Source organism: Astatotilapia calliptera, chromosome 10 (genome assembly GCF_900246225.1).
Source record: "Astatotilapia calliptera chromosome 10, fAstCal1.2, whole genome shotgun sequence".
Classification (NCBI taxonomy): domain Eukaryota; kingdom Metazoa; phylum Chordata; class Actinopteri; order Cichliformes; family Cichlidae; genus Astatotilapia; species Astatotilapia calliptera.
In genome coordinates this window covers 10,843,040-10,868,881 of record NC_039311.1, presented here as the reverse complement: position 1 = coordinate 10,868,881, position 25,842 = coordinate 10,843,040, and the positions used below count along the sequence as shown (strand labels likewise).

Genomic DNA, 25,842 nt, shown 5'->3' with positions numbered 1-25,842 from the left:
TGCGCAATTATGCGCTAATGAAAATAATTATTACACTCACCACTGCTGAAGGAGCTATCAGATTTCCCGCATAGGAAATGTCAAAGTAAATCCATGTATTAGGAGGAACTACTTTTAATCAGCCTCTGAACAGCCAATCATACCGGCCTGGCTCATTACTGTCAAAAGCAGAGAGCATGAAAAACATGGATGGCAGATTTAGTGGCCTGCCCTCATCTCTCTGGGATGCATACACAGTTTTTATGGGAAGGGAAACAATTCATCACAGGGCAGTTCATCAGTGGATAACTTTTAATTAATGTTCAAACGCGCGGACCTTTAAAACGCCACCCTCAGCTCACTCCTCTCGAGTTGTCTGCTCCGTTTGTTTCCTTCCCCTTAAATCTACACCTGTTCTTCTTCTTTTTCCCTCCTTGCCCTCAAAGTGTGATTGGTCTATTTACTCATCCGCTTTCACTCCAACACTGCCCCACTCTATTTTCACAGCTTCTCTTTTCCTCTCCACTCTATATTCCCTCCATGTTTACATTAGTTTCACTGGCAAGTCCTCGCAGCTCGCTCCCTGCCAATGTTTGTGTTTTGGTGAATGCTGCCCCCTATTTCCAGCATTTTATCATCTTAATTTCCCTTCAAACCAGCTCATTTATTTCCTTATATCCGTTTTTCTCTTTTTTTTTCTTTTTGTCCTTGTCCACCCCCACTCTTCTGCCCTGAATTAGCAGCATCAAGGCTGAGAATTAAAAGAAATGGCCGATCAGAGAGTGCAGTGGAAGAGGAAGCTATTGGAAAGGCTCAAAATGGAACCCACACAAGCAAATTGGAGAGTCGTAGCGGGCCTTGATGTAGAAAAGTCCACATAATAAGGGGGAAGAAAAAGAAAAAAACAGTCCGACAGATTGATTCTGAATGAAATTAAAGAGGACGAGGGGGAGAATGAGATCGAGTAAATTGAGCATTACATACTGCATTACAGTGTCTCTTAATTAACCGTGTAAAAGCTTTCTTATTAGGACTGATGCACTCCTCAGTTAACGAGGAAAGAGAGAATGCTCTTTTAGTTGTCATTGAGAGCCTGCAGGGAAGAAGTGAAACAATGCCACACCAAATGAGCGAAAAACAACTTCAAGATAATGATAAAGAAATCTTGCTGTAGTATGTTTTGTCTCAATTATCTGTCATCTTCGTCATCCCGGTCCACGCTGCTCTCCACCCCCTTCCCCGTCAGTGAATACACATTATGTGCAGCCGCGTTAAAAGTCTGATCACATCGCAGGGTATCTGTGTGAGAGCGAAGTGTGTATGTGTGTGAGTGTGTCAAATCACTTCAGCTTCAGGTTCTGCACCTTTGCTGTCTATCACCACCGAACCACTGCGAGGCATAAGCAATTTCAAACAAATACACGCGCTCATTTGAATCATTTATTTTTATCCCTGTGACAGGATGGACGCACTATAGCAACAGAGATAAAAAACAAACCCTAACTTCAACACAGGCACTGATTTGTAAGCAAATCTAGTGATAATAAGACTAGACGTCGGCTTCCAGAGCATGAAATGAGATTGCAACGTTTAATAATTTGTTCAATGTAGTTATTTGCTTTCTTTCTCTTGATGACAGTTGTAATAATCTCACATCTGTGTTTTAAAAAGAAAAAAATGAAGCTTTAATTTCTTTTTGAATTATGCTCTTAAATGAATATTTGAGCATGATGTGTGTTTCTTATCTTTTATAAGACAAGTCTAGAGAAACACCGTATGTTAACGCTTCACACATCAGAGCTGGACTAGCAGCCCGCTACAGTGTACGACGTGAATTATTGTGTTCTTTTTAGTAATGTTACATTTTAGTTTACGAAAGCATGTTTTGAAGCTTAAGTTGTAGCGCACTGCCTCTCACCATGCTATGCTTTTGGAGCCAGAAATGATCATACTTTGATTAGAGAGAGGAGAGCTCAATTATCAGCTAATGCCTACAAGCTACACCTAAAGACTTGGTGCAAGAAAACACGAGAACTTTGCTCATCAAAACTAGAGTTTAGGCTTCCTTGATGGTGTCTCAGTATATTTAACTTTTTTAGTGCTCAAAATTACACCAAAACCACAAACACAGTCGAGGTGTCGTGTTCTTTGACTTGAATTAGCCTAGCCTAGCCTAGCTGAGCAGATACTTTCTGGGCCGCATCCATGTGTCAGTTAGTGTGGCCCCACCCAGTCACGATAACCTTTAATAAAAATCTAAGAGAATATGAGAATGTATGATGTTTATTAAGCTACAGCTGGTAAAAAGTTAACTTAGCATAAAGCACAGAAATAGAACAATTTCTAACCTCGCTAGGCTAACGAAGCCTGTGCGCATAAACTTAAAACTGTCCTTCAAACGTTTTATATTATATTATTATATATTATTGGCTAGCTTAACAATGGAAATCAGTGAGCTTTAGAAGTTCTGGTAGAACGACGTTGTTACCTTTGGAAAGAACCGTGAATCTTTCTTCATGTTGCTTCTATTCAATATGTTGATGGTCACATGTAGCACTAAGTCATAAGGGGTTTTGAGCTACAGTACGATTTAGAAACCAAGCAAAAAATAGTTTCCTAAAATGTTGGAATATTGCTTTATTTAATTTCATTAGCATAATTTGTTTGGATTAAATCAAATAGAACAAACTACAATGGAATCAGTAGAAAAGTTAAACTATACATTTTAATCATGTTTTATGTTCACTGTTTGATTCCTCTGGCTCCTTATTTGAGAATGGTCCAAAAGTAGTTCTTTGAGATAAGTAGAGGTGAGCAATATAAAATAAATAGGAAGACCCAAGGACTGCAATTCCAAACGGTGCAACCTGCAAACAGTATATTACAGATTTTTATTACAGTAATGAAAAACAAGCCCAAGTATATGTTGGATTTTACTTTGACATCTATGGTGCAGTTCTTTTCAGATTGCTCAGCCAGATCGAAGCTGCAGCAGTCCAGATGGGAGACAAAGAGTGTTTGTACAAGCAATTGGGCCTGAGTCAGCAAATTTTACACTGGGCAAATCTGCAATAGCAGCTGTAGCAGTTGGTTGTCTAAGATCAAACTGAACATTGGTCTGGGATGGAGCAACTGCACCGGTGTCATCGTGATTGACGGCTCTTGTTAAGAGCAGGATTTCTGAGGGGGGAACAGCAGCTCAGGCTTGCTCAAGGTCAATCGGGAGGTGTCTGGCAGGAATCCAATTGGATATTTCAGCTTGAAAATTGGAGATATGCAACCCAACCTGTGTGTCAGAGCTGGGACTCAAAAGGTCAGTTAAGTGTCATACCAATGATAGGAGGAATGACAAGATGTGGTGACAGTGCCAAGAGGTTTAGTGCAGGAGGATGGTTTATCTGTGTCAGGCCTCCTTGGAGAGCAGGATGCACACTCTTATGGGATACCTGTAACAGTGTTTGCTAAAAGCTTAGGAAAAAATGGATATAAACCTGGCCTTCCCCGTTTTGAACAATAAATCTTGCTTTCCGTAAATTTGATAAAAGCTTTAAAGACTCGACTAAGACCTGTCTCAATTTTCCTTTTCTTAAAAAAAAAAAAGACTTCTAAATTGAACAAATTAACTTTATTGTCTGTGCTGCTGCACAATTTCTGCTGGAGTCGTGTCTCCCAGCAATAAATCACAACAGTTATTATGATTAAACGATTGCTGTCCTCATGAGTTCATTTGTAGCTGTCAAATGTTGGTTACGTTCTGTGATGTAAGCTGAACAAGCCTCTGCGTGTCCGTTTGATTTGACTCTGTAGGCACCGGTGCCACCTGGCATGGAAGGTTGTTAGTTTTCAGCCAAACCATATAATAATGATATACTGGAATTAAGTCATCCTTGTGTCCTTGTCTTGTCTCGTGTGTATTACTTTCCCTGGAACACTCTCTCACAGTCTGTTCTCTAAACCTAAAACAGAATTATGGATTTGATCAACTGGTCTCTGAATGCTATTGACCCCTTTTCTCAACGAGAGAGCCCGAGTGCCCTGGAGGGACTTTCCCTGCCAGATACATGATGGACGGGTGGCAGAAATGGAGGGTCTTGTGCCTGGCGGAACTGTCGATCGAGGACGCTGCAGACATCTACCTATTCGGAACAATGATAACAGGGTTCCTGCTGATCGGAGCTGGCTTGGCCCTGGCTTATCGGAGAATTAAGAAAGCGGAACCGACTGTTCAAACCCCCCCAAGGCTGCCCGCTGGGATTGAAACGATGGGACGAGGTGTGACTTCTCAGAATGGGCTCACTGAGTGCAGCATGGTTAAGACCTTGGATGAGCTTACAGCTGCCGTGAATACTCAGAATAACACCTCCGAGCATATATTGGGTTACATCAAGGAGAGGTCTGCTCAGAATAACACCTCTGAGCGAAAGTTGGATTACATTGTGGAACAGCTCACTGCAGTCGTGAGTTCTCAGAATCGGCTCTCTGAGCACAAGAATGACAACACCACGGAGTGCAAGTTTGATAACATCATGGAGAAGCTCGCGGTTCTCCAACGGGAGATTGAGAGACCAGTGTCGGAGTGTTAAAGAACAGCTTTGAAATTCTCATGAGCTGCTTGCATAAAAGAAAAATCAACAACATCAACAACATCAACATCATAATGCGGATATCCCCTCGGCGCCAGCTGTGGGCTCAAGGCTGGAGCCGAACAAAAACTCCCTGATAACGACTGTGTGTTGACTGTTCTTCCCACTCTATGGAAGGCCACCTGGGTGGGCTGGTAGACTGTTTACTTAGCCTGATAGGGTGAAGGACACTGTCTCAGCTGAACTATGGACACGCACACACATACATTTACACTGATAAGCACTCACACATCCCCCTTCCCCTCCCTTCCAATGCCTTCGATGCTTGTTGCCTCCTGGGAACACGAGGCGGGTCTGGGCCCGTGCTGGAGAGTCGGCGCAGTGGCAGGATGGCTGCTGTGTTGCCTGGGATTACTCCTCATCCCCTACCCAACCGTGTTGCTGGTCACATGCTCTATAATGTTGTACTGTGGACGTTTATGTGCTTTCTGTGCAGAGGAGTTTTTTTTGCTTCCTGTTCTCATGCTGTCCTCCTATAGCCCAGCATGAGTAGAGGTCTCTTTTTTTCCTCTTGTACTTTCCCATTGTAGTGTACATTTCAGTGTTTTTTCTGTAATGCAACTGTTCTCTGACTTTTATCCCCATGTGATGTCTGTGTTGTGTGTGTAAGGTCGGGGGGCGGGTTCATTCCACTGCAGGGCAACCTGCCACTGCATGTGGCAAATAAAATTTGAACTTGTACTTGAACTTGAACTAGTTCAGGTATACTGTCTGCCCTGCATGTTAGATATCTGGCATCTAACAATCTGCCATCTGGTTTGTTTCTAGCTCAGCGGTAAGATTATATTTCTATACATTTAATTTGTGCCTCAGATCTGTGCGACATATTTATCTGTATCAGAGGTATTCAAACTGGGAGGGTGCAGCAGAGCCACAGAGAGAAGGAGAAGGAGGAGGGGAGGACTCGTGTAATTGTAAAATCTTCCTGTTTAGTCTTACTAATAGAGTTATTATAGTTTTATATTCTCAAATTATTTTTATTTTTTTTTTGTTTTGAATTATTTTAGTTTCCGTTAATTTCCTGAGTGGGTTTGCTAGTTTCAGTTTAGTTTTCATTGCTTGAAAATGTTTAGTTTTTGTTTAGTTTTTATTAGTTTCAGTGTTAGTTTAAGACTTTATAATTGCTATTGTATGAAGGGCATGTGTCAGAGGCAAGATTTAGGAAAATCAGCATGAATATTACAATATAAACACAACTCTTTGAAAGACGTTGACTCACAGTTTTGTAGACATCCAAAGCCTCAATAAACACATCTCATCAGCCAGTTTGTGATAACAAATTTCACCAAATTAACAAATACCAAAAATAATTCCTCTATATGTTTTTCTCACAAAATCATTTCAGTTAGTTTAAATTTTCTAAAAAGTTCTAATTTTGATTTTTTTTTATTAACTAAAGTGTTGTTGTTGTTTTTTTCTATATCTAGCTTAATTTTTTTTAGTTTAGTTTTAGTTAACTATGTTAACCTTGGTTATTGACAGGTAAAATATTTTATTATGGTTGACCTGCTCTTGTTCTAATGTGCAAAATAATTAACGTAATAGAAACTGCATAATTGGACAAATTAGCTGGGATACCGTTGTAGTGTCGATGCAGCACAGTTGTAACAGCTGTTGTTATTTCTTCATGTGTTTTTCCTCATCTATTTTCCCTCTTCTTTACCAGCCAGAGAAAGACTGCTAACAGATTACAAGAATGCCCAGCTTTTAGTTTTTTGGCAAAAAGTGGGCAAAAAGTAGTTAGACAAACTAAAAATATTAGATTCATATTTTCACTTATCTTTAGAAAGATGGCAAAGATTTTAGTCCCTCTTTTGTTAACAGCACGAGCATGTCTGTGCTTAATGATACAAAAGATTAGGGTCTAATGATGATGCCACTTGTACAATTCTACCAGACACAACAAAACTGAGAATGTATAAGAAATGAAAGAGCATGTGGCATTGCAGTGTGGCCAAATTTAGCCTGGCATCAGTATCAGTTGGGGTTGTAGCAGTGACTGTGACACACAGCTCACAGAACCAATTAAGACACTTGGAAGCTAAAACTCCCACTAGCTTTAATTATTGTCGAAATCAGTCTCTCATAAGTCACAACTTACTGAAATTCTAACACAAAGAGAAGAAACACATTTTCAGATCGTGTCACTCGGTTGACCGTTACAAATGAGCATGAATCTGCTTCAAAATCACAGAAATCGATCTTTCACATAACTCCGAAACACTTTAAGATTTTTATTCTCCAGTTTTGATCAAAGTTAGAACCCTCTGACTTACATAACAGTCATTTGCCGACTTGTAAACCCAATTACAAGCAGCAGCTTCTAAATTCGACCACAAATCCCAACGCTTGGTTGATATTTATTGAAAAGTATCCATAAGACATCTGAAGCATTTCCTGGATAACAAATTCCTACTCTGTAGAGACATTTCTTTGTTTTATAAAATAGACACAGTTTGTTTGCTCTTGGCAGAGAAAGTGGGGCTCACTTTCAAAAACATATGCGTGTTATTGAAGGAGTTAAAGATGACACTCCTATTACCGTTTATGTTTTAGTATTTCTCTCAGCGTGATGAAGATTAGTGATTTGTAATTATTAATTATCAGAATTTAGTTGGATTATTTCAGGTGCTGATTCTGAGCTAAAGCATGTGCAAAACACTGAAGTTTAAATTTCTTTGAAAACACCTGTGCTACTCTTAAGAGTTCACTGTGAAAGAGAGTAGCACAGAACTAATTTTAGTCGGCACATTTATTAAGAGGAAGAGCGAAGGAGCAGTGCTTCCCTTCTCGTTTTACAAGTCAGATCAGATTAGATTTGGTTTCACGACATGAGAAGTAAGCTGAAGTGAGATGGCGTGCTGTCTCGTGTCACAACGCAGCCGTGAGAAAGAGACGCGATCAGCATCAATGCGACGCAAAGACGGAGAGACAACAGAGTGGAGCTTCAGAGGTGGCTGCTAGTTGGGAGCTTCAAATGCCATTTACTCCTTTACAAAAAGAAGGTGTGACAGAGCTTTAGGAGGGACAAGTAACAATTTAGTGAGGTTAGAAACAAAGATGTGGAACACGTCACACAATTCATCGAACAGTTTCTCTACAGTTTCTCATCCATCACCATACCGAGGCGATCATCCTTCCTAACTGAAAGAAGCAATCAGTTGGATGGAAAATCAAGTGAAAGGAAATGAGTCGCTTAAGATCACAGACTTTATATTTTTTATCAAATGCGATCAAAGTTGGGTAAATGAAGACCAGATAACTCACTCCGCTAACCTAGTGTAGATGAGGAAAAGTAATAACGGGATATGTAATGCAGCTCCAGTTTAATCAGAGATGTGACACTTGAATGACACTGATGGCCGAATGTGCTCCATTATGATTTTCCTCTCGCTCCCATTCTCCGCAGAGCATAGATTTGAAGTCAGAGGTGACAACTGATCCACGTCAAAGCCGAGCATAAAAACACGGTGGAAAGAGCTGTTCCTAAAAACAGTGAGAACACACTCCTACACGCCGACATCCTGCCTCAGCCTCCCAGAGTTTATGGACCACATGCCGACAGGAGCCCAAGGAGACTCAGCCTGGGGACTTTGAAGGAATCGTGTGGGGAAGAACGGTGCAAATGATACGGCTGCACCTCCTTCCCTGCCTGCCTCGCTTCAAAAAGTAAGCTTTATGGTGTGGACTTTCTTTTACCCTATCTTTAATCTAGATAATGCTTTTAGCTGTTTCTTGATGTACTCAAATGGAATTAAAGCATCGCCCTCTGTGTTTGAACTTGTCTGTCCTTCTGCTGTTTTATTTGATGATTATTTGTTATGCATGTATACCTTGCTAATGCCCTTAGAACTGCTTTAATTCTTAGATGCACAGATTCAGCGAGGTGCTGGAAACATTCCTCAGAGATTTTGGTCCACGCTAACATGACAGCATCATACAGTTGCTACAAATCTTTTGGCTGCAAATCCATGATGTGAATCTCCCATTCCACCACATCCCAAAGGTGCTTTATTTGACTGAGATCCGGTGACTGTGGAGGCCATGAGGTGTGCCTAGAAAATATCTCCCAGCATCCTGAACTGTTGATACAAGGCAGGCTAGAGCCATGTTTTCATGTTATTTATTCTAAATTCTGATCATACCATCCGAATGAATTTTGTGTTTAAAAATCCATGCAAATTGTAGCCTCAGCTTCATGTTGTCAGCTGACAGGAGTGTTACCCGGTGTGGTCTTCTGCTGCTGTAGTCCATCTGTTCAGAGATGCTCCTTCGTTGGTTGTAAAGAGTGGTTATTTGAGTCACTGTTGCTTTTCTGCTCAGACCTCTGACCTCACGAAGTCCGTCTGGCACCAACATCTACAGATAGATAGATAGACACGTACGTAGATATATCCGTACATTACAGATGAGAAACAGGCACATTTTTCTTCTTTTATTAAACAGAACTTTTTTTATCCATGGTTAGAGGAGCTCTACCTTAAGCTAAGTGCTGTTCTAGGTTTTTTCTTTTTTCTCAGTGAAACTGAAGCTTGGCACTGAGGCTCAAACTTAATGTAATACATTTTAACCCCATCTAATGTGATTCTAACTCAATGGACCTTTGTATTGGAGCAACATTTTAAAAGCATTTGCCTACAATAGACTCACTTTTATAAATTGAACAGAATTACTTGCGACTGTCCCCGACTGTGATTTTCTTTCATCCTTTAGCACTTCCATGGAACCCCACCCCCCACTGTGGTTCAACTAAGTGTTGATATTTATTGAATTTAAAGCCACAGCAACAAACCAAGCAAGAGGAACACCTTTACTGCACTACCTCTTTCTCAAATGGTGGGAGTAATTAAATAAGACATAAATGCAGCCATTAAACAAACTAACACTTATCAACAGTTAAACAGTGAGCAATAAAGCTCGATTATCCCACTCATTTTCTCGTTTTGGGCATGAGGCCAAACAAAGCAATCAGTAAAAGTCTCTCTAAAAGCCAGCCCCCATTAGCAAAATATACTAACTTGCTACCTTTGGTCAATGCTCTGAAGTGAGCTGCCTCTCGTGAAAGTGGAACGCCAACATATAATTTTCATGGATATAGCTTCTAAATTAAGAATAACACAATACCCTTTGTGTTTCTAACTCAGTCTGACCGGATTTTGTGGGGGTGAAAACGAGGTCGCGTGGAGTCATAAAAGAGCGAAAAGTTTCGAAAAAACTGTGCAAGGCATCTTGGGATTCAAAGCAACTTTTGCTTAAGATCCGAACACTCCCACAGCTGATATTTCATGCAGCAGAAACCCACACACACACTGAGAAGTCAAAGCAAAGTGTACACTGCACAGGATCTTTTCCGGGCCCCGGAGGCGGCCTGTATCTATTTATCCACTCTAATTTCTCATATGGTGAAGGATAAACTCAAACTGCTTCAAGTGTGACAACACAAAATTGTATTTATTAAGAGAAGCCTGCTTACTTATACTAGTTGTTTTAATCCACCACTGCAATTTAGTCTCACAAGACAATGTTAGATGCATTTAATGGCTCTGTAATAAATTTACTGCGTAGCATGGCTGCTGTAATTTTCTTTGGATGAAGTTTTATTAGGCAAAAGTGGATTGGTATTTGCCAACATATATTACTTAAAGGAAAGGCAAGCATCTGTTTTGCTTCACATCCCAGTTTGGACGATATAAAGACTAATAGGCGAACCGTGCACTAACAGAAAGCGACGTGGAGAAAAAGAAAAAGAGAGCGAGAGAAAAAAAGCAAAAGCAAAGGAATTAACTGTGCAGAAAAAGAACAAAGTCACAGAAGGGAAGATGAAAGCATTATGAAATGTAGTTGATGTAGGCAATTTAGGACAAGGGATTTAATGACGTTTGTGAATGCGGCACAGACAGCCGACATGGCAGCCAAACGTGAAAGGACAACACAACTGTAAAGGCAGGCATGATGATGAAGCAAAAGAAAAGTGGGTCTCAGTCAGCCGCTTCATTGTTCCCACCAGAAAAATGCGACAGGGAGAGCAAGGACGAAAACGGCGCCTGTGTCTTCTAAGCGATACATACAGCTGTTCGGTTAAACCAGCGCAGCCTCTAATTGAGTCCTTATATTTTGAGGTCGTGCGTGTAAACAGGAGCGGCTTTATTTTTTTTAAGTATTGTATAGAGTCTGACGAATAGAATGTGAAATGTGTGGCAATGTGTAGGTGAGAATATAATGATTAAGCAAAGGAAAGGGAAATGAGTCATACAGTCAACAGGCAAGTAAGAAGATGAGATAATGGCAACAACATGTTGGAAACTGACCTATGATCAACCCAGCCAAGGACTATAATAGATGAGTTATTCATCAGACTTTCTGACTCAGAGTTCCTATTTTGATAGATCTGAAGTAGGATGGCATTTTTATTTTGAAATGTTGAGAAGTCCAAGGACAAACTGTACTCAATGCACGAATGTTCTCAGGCTGTAAAACCATACACGCCTGGGTTTTCTCCTCTTTATTTCAACACCACAACACTAGAGTAATGTATTGAACTGAGGGCATATTGCACCTAATTTACATTTCCCAGAATCATTTCTTTGTGTTACACTACTATGACATGGCTAAATACAACATTCATGTCCACACAGGGCTGTAAAAATGCTGCTGAAAATCACCAGATTGCCAAGCATTTCTTCAGCTTTGCAACAACATAATCACAGTTCCTGCAAGATCATCATCATTTCTTCACCGACACCAGTGTAGTTACCGCTCTGGTGACCTTAGCCTCATACCAATATCACCGACGTTTGCTTGGTAGTTAAAAAAAAAAAATCAGTTTTAAACCAATCTTGAGATAATTAAAAATGTAACGATTTACGCACACTAATTAACAATTGAATGTGATCTTGATACATAGTATGCAGGATGTGAAAGACTATAAGTGAAATAGTCTCTGAATTTAGCTAGCTCATGTTAGCTAAGATCATAACGGTGTTTAAAGTCATAATTTGGACACAGTTTTAAAAATCAGTCTGCACTTAGGCTTCAACCTGGTCTTGTGGAATTTCATATAAATTATTATGTTTATATTATTATTATATAAACAGAAAAAATATTCAGAATTGAAACAGAATTGAAGAATACGAAATAAAGAACGGTCATACATTTAGTTAATAAAGATAAAAATGTAAATATGTAGTTTTTGTTCTCTTTAATAATTACAGCATGACTATGCATCAGCTACAAGACAGAGTCGTGTAGACTCATGTAAAATAGTCAGTTTACACAGTATTTGTCACATTACTTTAGCAGTTTTTAGATGGCTGACTTTTATGTTTACAGGCATGTTCAGGTCTTGTTGGACCTCCACCATGGCCGCCAGGCACAACCTAACAGTCCTGTAAAGGTGTCAGGGATACAGAGAGGTTTTCAACTGATGTAATCGTTTTCTATTTCCTCTCTTATTTCTGAGGTTAATTTTCACCCGAAGGCACAATGTTGTTTTGTGGCTCAGCTGCCCGGGCCTCCCACCACAGCCCTGTATTTATATTGCAACTTATCAGGATTGAATTCAAATTTAACCAATTAAGCTAACCAATCTCACTGTCTCTCCACCTCTCACAAATAAAAAAATCCAATCAGAGTCCTAGCTGAAGCGTGACAAACACAGGCTGACTCCTTGACTCAAAGGCAGACGATAAATTTGCCTTTGTAAGTCCCGTTTGAAATGAGTGTTTTCTCAAAACGGAGACGCTGGCCCTTCTCGTGCTTAAAGACTTTCCTCTATTTTATGTAGCAGAAAGATTAAAATCAATGCAAATGATTTCAGAAGCCAGTGAGGCCTTGATCAAACACTGCATTATGCTCACTGACACAGACGTGACACATCTAAAGTTTATTTCCCAGATACTCTGCCAAGCCAACTCTGTCTCAGTGTCTCATACATCAGTGTGGCAGAACTGCATCTGCATTAAAATATAGATATATGAAGAGATTTATTTTAAATAAAACTGTAGATCAGATGTGTTTACTCTAGATTACTTTAGTAGATTTCATTTTTTTTCACAAAAAAAACCCATGAAAATTTCTGTTTGAGAATATTTAAGTCATTTCACATCAGAAAGGAAATTTCTGTGAAAAACTATACTGTAAAAGGAGACTCAATAGACAAGCCAGCAGTTTTGTCCTTGGGTTAGAGACATTTTAAGACAGATAACTGCCACCTAAACAATCTGAATGAAAATCTATGGCCCTCCAAAAGTTAATAATTTACTTTATAACAGCCGAACCAAACCCATAACCCGGCCCCGTTGATGCATTGACTGAACCTCAGAGTGGAACGTCACCGCTTTTTTCCCCTTTTTTTCCCAGTGTCAGGCATATCTACGTGATGGGATGAGCCAGAGACATTGATCATATTGGCACGCTGGATTGAGCTGTAAATGAAGCCATGGTGTAAATCTTTGTGAAAATGTATTAAAAGTATAAAATGCAGGCAAAAAAAAAGCTGTTTGAACATTTTTTGGGGGGTGGGAGCAAAGACGTTTATTAAGTTTGACTAGTTATTTTATACTGAAGTTGTGTTATGGCTTTTTCCAATAGACTGCATATACAAGATGGATGTACCCACTTTAATATCACTAACTGGTTTCTGGTGCTCAGACTTTGAAGCCTCAATGTTAAAAGTTTTTACTGCTATTATGTTTGTTTTTTGAAGCCAGCTGTTGTCATATTTAGATCCAAGAAATGCTGAGAAATGCTATTTTAGCATCATGGCAGCAATGCTGTCTCACAGCAAGAAGGTCCTGGGAGTCCAAAGACATGCACTTATTGGAGTTATGTTAATTAGTGACTCCGTGATAGACTGGGAAGCTGTCTGGGGTGTAGCACCTCTCACCCTGTGATAGTCAGGATAGTCTAGAACCACTTCTGTTTGACTGTGAGTTGGATAAGTAGAAGAGAATGGATGGAACACAAAGTTATCAGCCATAACCAGTAAGGTTGGTTAGCAAGTTGCATCCAAATACTTTATAGGTGCAAGGACACCCACAACAACAACTAATTAGCTCTAGGTATGTCATAGGATTGGTGACAAAGTCTGTCCTATAGCTTTGGTCCAGAGGGAGAGAAGTTTAGGTCTCAAGAAAATTCAAACTGGTGAACAGTTCTCATTAACTGGAATATTATCCAAAAACCATTGCTGCTTTTTGTAGCAGGCTGTACATGTGGTTTTAATTCTGTTCATTTGAGCTTTTGATGTTGATATTTTAACATCTTTAAAGTTAAAATTCTTACATTATCCTTATCTTAGTTCGGTCTAACATTTTTTCAAGTCTTTAAAATGTTAAATACTCAAGGATGCTAGCATGATAGCATAGGATTATGAACAAAGAAGGATTTGGCAGTTGACTGAAGCTTAAGATGTAAGCTTCAGTAGTGTAGTGGGAAACCTGAAAAAATGACTTGACTCAAAGTAACTCCGAAATTAATTTAACTGTGAAATCTAGCAGTAGATTTGTTTTTTGTGTGGACAGGATGTGATCAGCTGACCTCTGCTGCTGACTCCATTGCATTGTTGCTGCTCTCGAGCCCTAGGAAGTGTAAAGGTGCTATAAACACCTCAGTTTAGCAAACAGTGACCATGAACTTTACACCTTGCTCTTTAACATAGTCTGTTACTGTGAGTTTTACTACGCAGCACACTGCACACTGCACACTACCCAGCTGAGCCCACACTTTTATATTATTCTTACACAGTAATGCAGCTGAATAACATAGTTAGTATTTTTCAGTTTGTACAATAAAAACATGTTATAATATGAAATAACAAGCAACACGTCCTGTACAGATCTAATATCAGATTAAAGATCTTTAATCTGATATTAGACTCAGGGCATCTCACTCAAGCTGAGCTGTTGGTAGATTTAAGCAATAATCTTGATCTTCTATCCTCACTTTAACATATCTCTCAAAATAAAACAAATGTACTTTTAGTAAGTGTTAGTTTGTGTTTGTTGATATTCATTGAGGTGTTTAAAAATCTGATTTTAATGAAATAAATCAATAAACTTAAAAATCAATGTAAAAAACAAACAAAACAACCCATAATTTATACTCACTGCCCATCTGTAGAACTAGCTAGATATTTTGAATCCTGGGTATTCCCCTGTTTATTAGACACCTCATTGACAAAGGAAATATTTTGATAATTTGTGGTCATGAACTACAGTTTTGCTAATTTAATTGTGACTTGAAAGCTGACCAGCACTGCTGTCCCTAGAGAGACACCAGTAGCATAGCTAAACATCTTAAGCTCTCTTGGATACAGCAATTCTTTTATAAAGTGCTTCAATTATTAAGTCAAGGATATTTTTTGCAACTGTTGTTGGTAAGGCTACGAAGTTCAATTCAGTTGACTCTATTACTGTAACACCCTTAAGAAGCTGGTTCATACCATTGATCAGGGTTAGCATGCATTACATTTGAACCAAAATCCCCCTGAAATCCTGTCAACATCACGGGAGATTTGGTGTTACCTTGTCACACAGCGCAAGAGCATATCGCTGCGAGGATCTGTGGCCCTTTTGTTAATGCTGAAAGGATATACCTGTAATCTGGCTGTCTTGAGGAAGAAACGCTGAGCCAAAATAATTCAGGGGAAGTAGCTACAGTGAAGAGGACAGAGAATTAAACTGGTGGCCCGACAGAACGTATTACAGTGCTGTAAAGATAAAACACGTTATAGTGCTGTGAAGCTATATATCAAATCTTTCTAGGGTCCCGTGAGCTGCATACCCACCCGCAAACAAAACCCTGGAGATGAATCCCAGGCTATGAATCAAGTGAAGCACTCTGTAGCTACCCTGCAGCTTGTATTATTTTGCAGCAGCATTTTCTCAAATATATATGGGGTAAAATACATGGTATTAATTATTTATTGACATGTATTTCATTATTCCTTTAAGATATTTAAGGGAATGAGATGCCAAATGCTGAGTTTGTGAAAGCGTCACAAACACAGAGCTGAGTAATGAAAGCACTGGACTTTTTGTTAGCGAAGTGTCCAGATTTATTTAAGCATTTTTAACAGTTATTTATCTCTTTTACATGATGTAGTGTACAATATTAGTATAGCATCTATTTTCTAGTGGTCTTGGAAGAATCTGGAGCTCCTGAACATAAATCCAAATCAGGGTCATTACAAAGCTTAGACCCTCCAGCTGCGAGGCAATGGTGCTAACTGAGCCACCGTGTCGCTTAACATTTATATAGGTTATATACACTGGGCCTTTGTGTCAGCAGCTGAGATAAGAAATGGCTGCACGCAAATCCAATCCTTCCGTCATGCCAGGAAATCGGTAAACATAAACAAGGAAAGGGGAAAAAAGTATGTTGGTGTGGGGCGAATCCATTAATGCTGCCTTAGCCTTTAATGTGTTGCCCAACCTGCCTCTATGACATATTCAGAGAGGGGAGGTTGATAGAAATTTAACAGGATTGTAATGCATTGGTTTCATTAATTAATTTATAATGAAATTGTATTACAAGCTCCAAACACATTTGATTTAAAAATATGCCAGGTGTATAGCTAAATTACATCTTGCATATGTTAAAGAAGCAGAACATGGAGTACAACAGAGATTTATTTTTTCTTTTAGCTTTGTATAATAGAACATAATAGAGTATAAGTGTATAATCCTCTAGCTCTATTTCTACGCAGAGTCATATAAACCTGCTGCAACCTTTAGGATTTGCCTAGCAGGCCATGTTTTTCTATCATGATATCAGATGTTTTGAGTTCCTTGTCATCGCCCTAAGCATCATGCTTTGTGTCATCTTTTCCTTTCCCCGTGTCCAATCTGCACATCTAAAATGTTCTCTATGTGAGATAAGCTGTGGACCACTATTATCGTTTCACCGCCATTAGTGAAGTGGGTTTCCTTATACGTCAGCAGCCACTTTGGTCATCTAAAATCCACTTTTGCAGATGTCTCAGTCCTATCCCTCTGTGAGGTCTTAATGGGGAGATGGGATTTAAAGGTCTTGCACACAGCTGCTTTCTGTCACTCCCCCTCACCCGCCCCCTCTGTCTCTGTTTTTCTATTTATTTATTTTTTATGTAAATCGATCTAGTCTTGGGTTCCAGTATTAGATTGGGGGGTTGTTGTGTGTACTGTACTGTGCCTGAGGCGGCTGGCTGTCTGGCTAACACATTACCCCACATCCCTGCTTTACTCCCCACTATAGATAACTGAAATTTAGACAACCATATAGATTGTCCACATGTGGGTTAATGTTTTTGCAATTTGATCCTGCTTGGATAGACAAACACACAGTAAGCATTCACACATGCACAAACACAAATAACAGTTGTGTGCTCTTTACGTTTTTATGCCATTTTCTAATAGGTGCAGACAAGTGAGCAACCACGAGGCAAAAAGAAAAAAAATGCTGAAATGTGTGTTTGCTATTCTTTGTGGCACCTGCTTAATCCAGAGAATCACAGCTCAATATGCTCTATTAATCCCTCTGGCTCTGTGCACCACTTCAATCCCACACCACATCTATCTTGTTTTTATAGGGCTGACCCAAATACTCCAGTGTTGAAGAGACTCACTGCTGAAGCTCTTGGGATTCAAAAGTCATCCATTCTTTAGCACTACTCTGCCTCTCGCTGTCTCGAACACACAACCTGCACGCGCTGGAAAACCCAACACCAGAATACATTATACTATAGTCATAAAAATGAATCAATATCAAAGTGCATAAAGTAAAAAAAATTCAGCTTTTTAAATGTTTTATTTCACTCTTCAGGTTCCACTTAAAGTGCACTGACACCACTTTGCTGTGTCAACAGGACTGAAGAGGAAATAGGCTCAAAAAGGGATTAGTGAGTAGCAGTTTAGCTTTGAATGTGAATATTTTGCGGAGCTCGGGACACAGAGCACAGATGTTAGTCTCATTTCATATCTGACAACGTGTCATGAGAGGAGATGCTAAAGGACAGTACAGCAGAATAAGTCCTAAATAATGCATGACAAATGCATTTTTTCCCTTCCGCTTCTGCAATAATCTGCCCTGATAAGGGCTATAAATGTAGAAATATTTGAACCACATTTGAGAGGGTTGGGAAAAACAGTCTAAATGTATTTCCAAGTTTCTATTCAACTCATGAAGACTGAACTAAGAGAAACTGTCCAGAAACTGTGGGGTTTTTTTTAAAATATCACCCTTCCCATCTATAGAAATTCAATTTTTTTTTGTGTGACACTTTCTGCTGCAGCCAAGATATAAATTGCTTTCAGCCTAGTTCAATCTCAGACATCCACTTTTTTTCTGCTTCACTCTATGTTTTTAGTGAAAGTATCAAATGGTTACAAACATAAAAGTGTCCAAATAGGCTGGATATCTAGACCTTGAAGTTCAACTGGAAATCTAACATAGTAGTGAATTATTAATGCACTCACCTGTTAACATCTGCCACTCTTAGAGGAGAATAAGTGCAATCTTCCCTTTGTGAGAAAACAAATATACAACATTTGGACTGAAAAGTGAAAGACATTCATTAATTCTCTACTAAAACGATCCCTGACCTGCCACAGCTGAACAACTGCAGAGGCATGTGCTTGTCCTTTTTTTTTTTTTTCAAACAGTGGTTCATTACACTTGAAAATGAGTGAAATGTCAACGAAGTTTGTCCTTACAATTTTCACTGTTTTTGTAAGAAACATGCATGCATAAAGTTATCTTTGCAAATACATGTTTAACAAATTCAGCTTGCAGCAAATGTGTCATTTGTTTTGGTTCATTATGGTGCCGTCTAACCTACGCTCTGTATGAAAGCCGACTGGCTCTGGCAGATCACCTCGGATTTGTGAGGAAATCAATACTACAGCCTGGCTATATGCTGCTGCGTGGGCCTTAACGTTCTGACTAATGGCTCTGGTTATTGAAGACTGTGATTGGCCCAAGTTGTCACTGATGGTGTTGCAATTTAGCGGTTTCCAAATCTCCATCGTCAATACTGTGCTTGACTGTTGTGGTGTGTCTTAGTTAGTCAGTAAAAACAAAAAACAACCCCCCCCCCCCCCCCCCCCAAAAAAAAAACAACAAAAAAACAACAACAACAAAAACTGGGATGCCAGTCAAGGTCTGAGTACAGCTTCCCATTGCACAGTTATGGTGACTGCAAATAGTTAATTAGCTGTCACATCATCTGCATCCAGCTACAGAGTATATCTTTCCATTCCACCTATGATACATAACTCAATTAAGCAGACATGATTTTCAGAGAAGTTTTTATACAGTTCCTAGTGCCATCCTGACTTCTTCATGACGTTAGCTCAAGACTAAAACATGCCCTTCCTTCTAGATAATGAAAAGTATCTCCAGATCAGTCTAGCTAATACAGCCATCTGCTAGCAACTCCTAATGGAGTTGGAGTATGGAGCCTCTCAACAGCTCTTGAGAGGAGTCTCAAGATTTCATATTTACACTCAAGGTTTAATTCAAGGTTTAAGCTTGAATTTGTCACTTCTGTTGTTGCTTTTCCTGAGACAAAGTATTTACTCTCCATTGAACTTTCAAAACAGCGCACACAAAAGTGTAGTTTTATAACTGTCTGTAATCTTTGATTATTGTTGCTAATTCAACAAAATGATTGTTGGCTGTGCAGTTGTCGTTTTTTTTTTTGTAAATCTTGTTGGCTTTGGCTCCATGGCAGAATGTTGTGAGAGGCTCTGTTGGGAATCCTCACAGATCCATCCATGTGTGCACATCCCCCCTGATGATATGATTGTTAATTGTTGAAAAAAACCCTAAGTGTTGTTACTGAGTGCAAGATGTCTCAGTTTAGACACAATTTTTAGTCAGGTGCGGCTTTTCTATGGATTGTCCGTGATTTTTGTCATATTGTAAGACGATTTGTTTTGTGTGTTCCGCTGTTGTACGGCACTACGTTGCCTGGCGGAAGGATCGGGGTTCAAGAGTGGTATGTTAGTCACATGTCCGTCCGCCAGGCAACGTAGTGCCGTACGAAGTAGCGCGAAAAACAAACTTCAAAGTAGCGCTACGCGTTCAGCGGGAGTCGTGGATGATGAGCGGCGATAAACTTGCAAGTTATGCCCAAAAAGCAAGTTATGCCCAACTCCACCGGTGGATTCTGACAGCGTGGAAAAGTGTGAAAACATCCACGATCACCAACGGATTTTGAAGGGCTGGACTGCTGCATGATGGAGAGGAGGACACCGCCACGGCCCTTCTGAGGGTGTTCGACTCTGACACTGACAATGAGGATTTCTTTGGTTTTGAAAGTGACAACGAAGGAGAGAAGAAGAGTGGATGACGAAGCCATCCTGAGCCTGTTTGTATCCGACACTGGAGAAGAGGACTTTGGTGGTTTTAGTGCGTAGGAAGAAGAGAAAGATGGTGGTGAATGACTGACTTTTCTTCTTGTTAAAGCCGTGTCACTGCACCTGAGCCTAAAAGGTAGTCCGAATCTATTTTTCTGGTGTGCTGTAGGCTACTGTTATGTACTACATGTGCAAATATGTACCCATAACTTGTTTTTCAAAATATTAATAAAAGTGATGTCTCCAAACAGCCATCTGTTTCCTGACAATTCCCTTTGTGCATATTCTCTTACATATGATAAGTCAACATTGAAACACCTGCGGCTTTTGGTCAGGTGCGGCTAATGTATGTACAAAACAGGATTTTCCCCTGATTTTAGCTTGTGCGGCTAATATTTAGGTGCGCTTTGTAGTCCGGGAAATACGGTAATTGTAGCATATTCCGAGATTCTATTAATGTTTAGACATTAGACGATTGAAGTACAGCATGAAGCTTTTTAATATTTCTGAGCTCATTAAAATTTTACCAGAACAATCTACCAGTTCATTTGTGCTAACAGTTAATTTCTCTTTGTCTTGCAGGATGGAGGTCACAGGATTCCAGCTCCCTGCAGTGATTTGAGGATTAACCACACCCTTGGGAAAGAGAGACAGTGCTTATGTTCACCATAATGGCACCTGTGTGTGCAGCCAAACTAAGGGCTTGGCTCTTCATGCTGTTCATTTGGTTGACACTACATACCAGCATGCTTCAGTTTGCTGCAGCCACGATACAAGGGTACCTTGGAGACACAGATATGACATGCCCGTCTGTATGCAGGTGCGATGAGGACTTTATTTACTGTAATGATCGTGGTCTGAACTCCATTCCATCGCTGCCTCCTTCTGCGTCCGTCCTGTACCTTCAAAACAACCACATAAACAACCCAGGCTTGCCCATATCCTTGGAGCACCATCTTGCTGTCCGTGTGGTCTACCTCTACGATAATGAACTGGATGAATTTCCCATGCACTTGCCACCATCTGTGCGTGAACTCCATTTGCAGGACAACAACATCCGCACTATTCCTCGTACCGCACTGGCTAGGATGCCGTTGTTAGAGAAGCTCCACTTGGATGACAACTCAATTTCTACTGTCTCTATTGAGGACCAAGCCTTTGCTGATAACCCACGGCTGCGCTTGCTTTTCCTTTCACGCAACCACTTGTCCAGTATCCCCTCAGGCCTGCCTGCTTCTCTGGAAGAACTCCGTCTAGATGACAACCGGATCTCAACTATCCCAACCCATGCCTTCCGAGGCCTGAACTCACTTAGATGTCTTGTCCTGGATGGGAACCTTTTGGCAAACCAGCGCATTGCTGATGACACATTCTCTCGCCTTTCCAACTTGACCGAGTTATCTCTAGTCCGCAACTCCCTCCAGACCCCACCTGTCAACCTACCCAGTGCCCATCTGCAGAGACTGTCTTTACAGGATAATGCCTTGACTCATATGCCACGTGGTTCACTGGATGGCATGCGTAGGCTGCAGAGGCTGGATCTGTCAGGAAATAACCTGACCACACTGCCAAAAGGACTGTTCAAAGATCTAGACAACCTGAGTCAGCTGCTGGTGCGAGGAAATCCTTGGCACTGTGGCTGCAACCTGCGCTGGCTGTATGACTGGCTGCGTGCCCGTGGTAACTCCATCACTGTCAGAGGTCTAACTTGCCATGGGCCTGACAGGGCGAGAGACATGTCTTTGACAGACCTGACAAGTGAGATGGAAGAATGTGAGGTAGTCAGATCAGGGTCCAGAGAAAAAGGGGGCATAGGTGGAGCTGAGAGCTCGACCACCAACACTCCTCCACAGGGTTCTCTCTTCACCCTTCGTTCAAAGCGTCCAGGTTTGGGGTTTCCTGACTCCGGGCTAGACTACACTCTTAGCAGCAGTGGTGTCGGGAAGAGCCTGGCCCTGAACGTGAAGCCTCTGTCACACAATAGCATCCGGGTCACCTGGAGTGTGGCACAGCCCAGCTCTTCCTTTAGGTTAAGCTGGCTTCGACTTGGAACTGGGAACACCATGGGATCAATCACAGAGACCCTCGTCCGGGGTGACCATCGAGAGTATCTGCTTACCTCGTTGCAACCACGTTCTAACTACATCATCTGCATGGTGCCCCTACCTGCCAGTTCAGAAAGCAAAGGGATGATTCCTGGAGATGTTGACTCCGATGAAGCTCTGGTTTGTGCAAAAGCTGAAACGTCAGACATCAGCCCAATGGAGGAGGAGGAAGGTCAAGACTCACGGCAGATAACAACGCTACCCCTGGCAGGGATCATTGGTGGGGCTACTGCCATTGTATCTTTGGCTCTTATTTTTGGTGTCTTTTGTTGGTATGGACATAGGACTGGACATTTGTGCACCCGTGACCACTATACTCGCAGCAGCTCCAGAAAAAGTAAAACCTATGATGATTACATCGAGTCTGGCACAAAAAAGGACAATACCATCCTAGAAATCCGTGGCCCAGGGTTCCAGATGACGCCAATGGCTGCTTGCCAGCCAATGCAGCCAAAACCCTTACGAGAGGATTACATCATTCATACCATATTCCCCTCCAATGGCACTGGCTTGTATAAAGGTACCAACAATGTTTCTAATGCAGGACATGGCTCCAACCGTGGCTATAGAGAAGGAGGAATCCCAGATATAGACTACTGTTACACATGATGTACTGTACCTGATTCTCTTCACAGTGTTATTGGTAAACTGTATAGATGCACAATATCCCTTCGCATGGACACTGAAGCACCCCTCTGTGCCTTCTTCTTCTGGTCTCCCATTCCAAATGACCTGCTGTTTGCTCAACTGAGAGTAGTATATGTGATGAACTGGAACTGAAACTGTGCAGGAACAGTTCACTGCAGGAAGCAGCAGCCAATGCTCCAGGTGTAAATGCACAGCTGAGTGTTTTCTTCACCATCTTAGTAATGGCCTGTGTATGTTTCCTTTTCTGCTCTTTCCCTGTGACATGTAAGCAAAGAATGTATCCTCTGTGGAAAGGTCAAACTTAGCAAACTTAGCAGGTAGAGTTCCTCTTTCACACACAGGAGCCACACCAGTCAGCTCAAGGACCGGTGAGAAACAGACATTTTTGGTACTCATTTCCTGCTCACCGGTCATACACAGTATGTAGTCTTATCAACTCATTGTTCCAAATGCCTCAACTATATTGATGTGCCCTACCAGCTATCCAAGGAAAGGGCTTTGTAAAGCTGTGAATTGTTCGATTTCAAACAACCCAATAACCACTTGTCTTAAAATAGGCTTGTTATTACCTTATTAAGTAGTTGGCAGGGTGAAGATCTTATAAGGGCTGGTCAGCCTTGGTTATAGCTCTTGAGGTCATTCACCTGAGATCAGTATTGTAGTGCTGCACCGGATAAAATGCAGCACGAGTGTGTAGATAATTTCCTTTGGTACCGACTGGGCTGTGTTTGAAAAATGCTTTGCTATTTTTTATCAGTGGTTTGTTTAGTAATGAAATCCTGCACAGCTCTCTTTATTTATTTATTTTGTTCCCAATGTGATGGTTTTTGTCTCTGCTAAAACAGCTTTTTTTTCTTTTCGCCCCCGTGTTTTTCATTATTGATGAATCCCAGCTTCTGATGAAGACTGTGGCTTTGTTTCTTCTAAACAAGTGCAGAAAATATACCGATGGCTGTCTCCTGGTTCATGTTCTGTTAAAACCAGCAGAGTGAATTCTTGATTGTGACTATTCTTAACATTATGTCATTTTTAAAAATTAGACTCCGCCCAAAGACTAAGCATGTCAGCCTGCTGAGACAGTAATGATCAACCTCAGTCCTTCTTTTCCGATGTTGTGCCTGTGTGCGTCGCCTGTGTGCGTCACCTGTGACTTCAGTCGGTGGCTTTTGGTTGTAAAATGTTTCTCCACATTCTTAAAGTTAAGACAGCTTTTGGTTTGTTTTTTTCAAAGCACCCAGACTGAACAAAATACTAATGTGGAGTCTCTTTGGGGAGGCAGACTCTTGCGAGTGAACTTCAAAATTTGAGGGCAAGAACTGTGAGCGCAACTGAGAGTTTAAACCGCAACACTGTTGACCTACACTGTGGGGCGGCGGCCAAGCTGTGTGGGTGGGTGGATGGACAGGTTGGGCTGGCAGCAGGGTGACTCCTTGGCGATGGGAGATCATTGATGTTTGTTTTAGCAATGTTAAAAGGCCTCCACTCGATCCACCTCGTTTATTACTGAGCAGCACTAAAAATGTAAATGTATTAGCACTTAGCAGGGAACAGGGAAAAATGTAACGACAGGCACGGGGAGACGGAGGGTAAAGAAACATCTCCATGCGCTGACGAAGACGCAGGATTGATGGCTCTGGCACAGTGAGGATCACCCATGCATAAATCTGTTTGGCATATTAGCTTCTACCCTTGGATTTAATATTGTCCATCAGTTGTTTACCACTGTGTTGCTCTCAAAGGGGACACCAATTGTGCTTCCTTGACTATTGTGTCTGGCAGAGTTTTACACTGTTGTCAGACAATATGTCAGTGGAATGTAATTATTATTTTGCACCCAGAATCACCGGCTTTAAACAAATAACATCTTACTGGCCTGGCTAAATTTTGTTTCGGGGAATGTTGATATAGTGTAATTGCTATTTTATATGTGGGTCTATTTAAGATGCATACTTCCTCATCATTTGTATAAATAAAACAAAACAAAACAAAACATGGCCACAGTCACATAAATATTTTTTCTGATGAAATAATAAAAAGTAATGGTGCCATTACTTTGCGTAAAGAAAAAATGAAAAAAAAAAATCATGTGAACCTGAAAAATATGTGGACTTTTCTTTATAAATTCATCTTCAGAGGGGATCAATAAAAGTTTTATAATCTTGTTATTACTGCAACCTATCATTTACCTTATGCCAGGGGAGCCATTGGTGGGGAATAAAATTCTATTTGAGCAAGCTGGCTTTTATGCACGAATTAGACCTACATTTTTCTTGCATTGGATGAGGGCGCCGAGTACTCCTGGGATAATCAGCTACTACCTGAGTTTGAGACACTCGGAGAAAAGAAAAGCAGAGATAAAATGGAGCAGAGAGGAATCAACAAGCTGCTGCCCGCAGTGACTTTATGTTTGCATGCAGCCTGGAACGCCACAACACCGAATGTGCTCAACTCTAAATTAACAACTTCATCAAAACACTTCAGATGAAACAGAGTAATCAGTCTCTGCTGGGCTGACATTTTAGTCCAGTTGAAGGACTTTGAGCATCAGCTGGATGCCCTTCACTTACCTCTGGATTTCATCTGCCTGATCCAGCCTCTTACTAATTTAGTCGAGAATAACAAAGATGTTGCATTTGCAATACAAATTACTAAGTCAGTCAATTAATGATTAAAAGATAACGACTTTAAAGAGCAACACTGGGGTGAAAAGGAGCCTTTGGTTGAAAGCATATTCAACAATACCCAGGATCACAAGAACCTGTGCCCTTACAGCACGAGGCAGTGGTGCCGTGGTGTACTAGCACACTTTGTTCACTTTCACATCTCTGCAGAAACTTGAGAAAATACACCACTGGACAGCAAAACCTCAGGAGGGATAAGTTGTTCTTAAAGCAAATCGCTAATTAAATTCAACTTTTTTTTACATAGCGCCATATCACAAAAGCAGTTGCCCCAGGGTGCTTTTATTGTAAGGCAAAGACCCTACAGTAGTACTGGGAAAAGCCAGAGTTAGGGGAGGGAGAAAAAAACATACAGTGTCAATCTTCCGTTAAAACAATCCCCACATCCACTCTGTGCTTGTGTGAATGACAGAAAGCACAGTGTTTGCTAGTTCTATTGTTTCAAGCT

The 25,842-nt window shown here is 40.7% G+C and overlaps 1 protein-coding gene across 4 annotated transcripts in view; it reads left to right on the top strand.

Annotated features, from left to right (window-relative positions):
- The window catches only part of flrt1a (fibronectin leucine rich transmembrane protein 1a), a 44,285-nt gene extending 19,568 nt beyond the window's left edge, over positions 1-24,717 (top strand). For 2 of the 4 annotated variants that reach the window (XM_026181871.1, XM_026181874.1), the window contains exons 2-3: positions 8,032-8,291; positions 20,543-24,717. In XM_026181871.1, coding sequence (XP_026037656.1) covers positions 20,620-22,674 — 2,055 coding nt within the window. In that variant the 5' untranslated portion in view covers positions 8,032-8,291; positions 20,543-20,619 and the 3' untranslated portion in view covers positions 22,675-24,717. Of the gene's footprint in view, positions 1-5,244; positions 5,398-8,031; positions 8,292-20,542 lie in introns of those variants that run through there. The other 2 variants (XM_026181872.1, XM_026181875.1) reach the window with 2 other exon arrangements.
- The last annotated feature ends 1,125 nt before the right edge of the window (positions 24,718-25,842 follow it).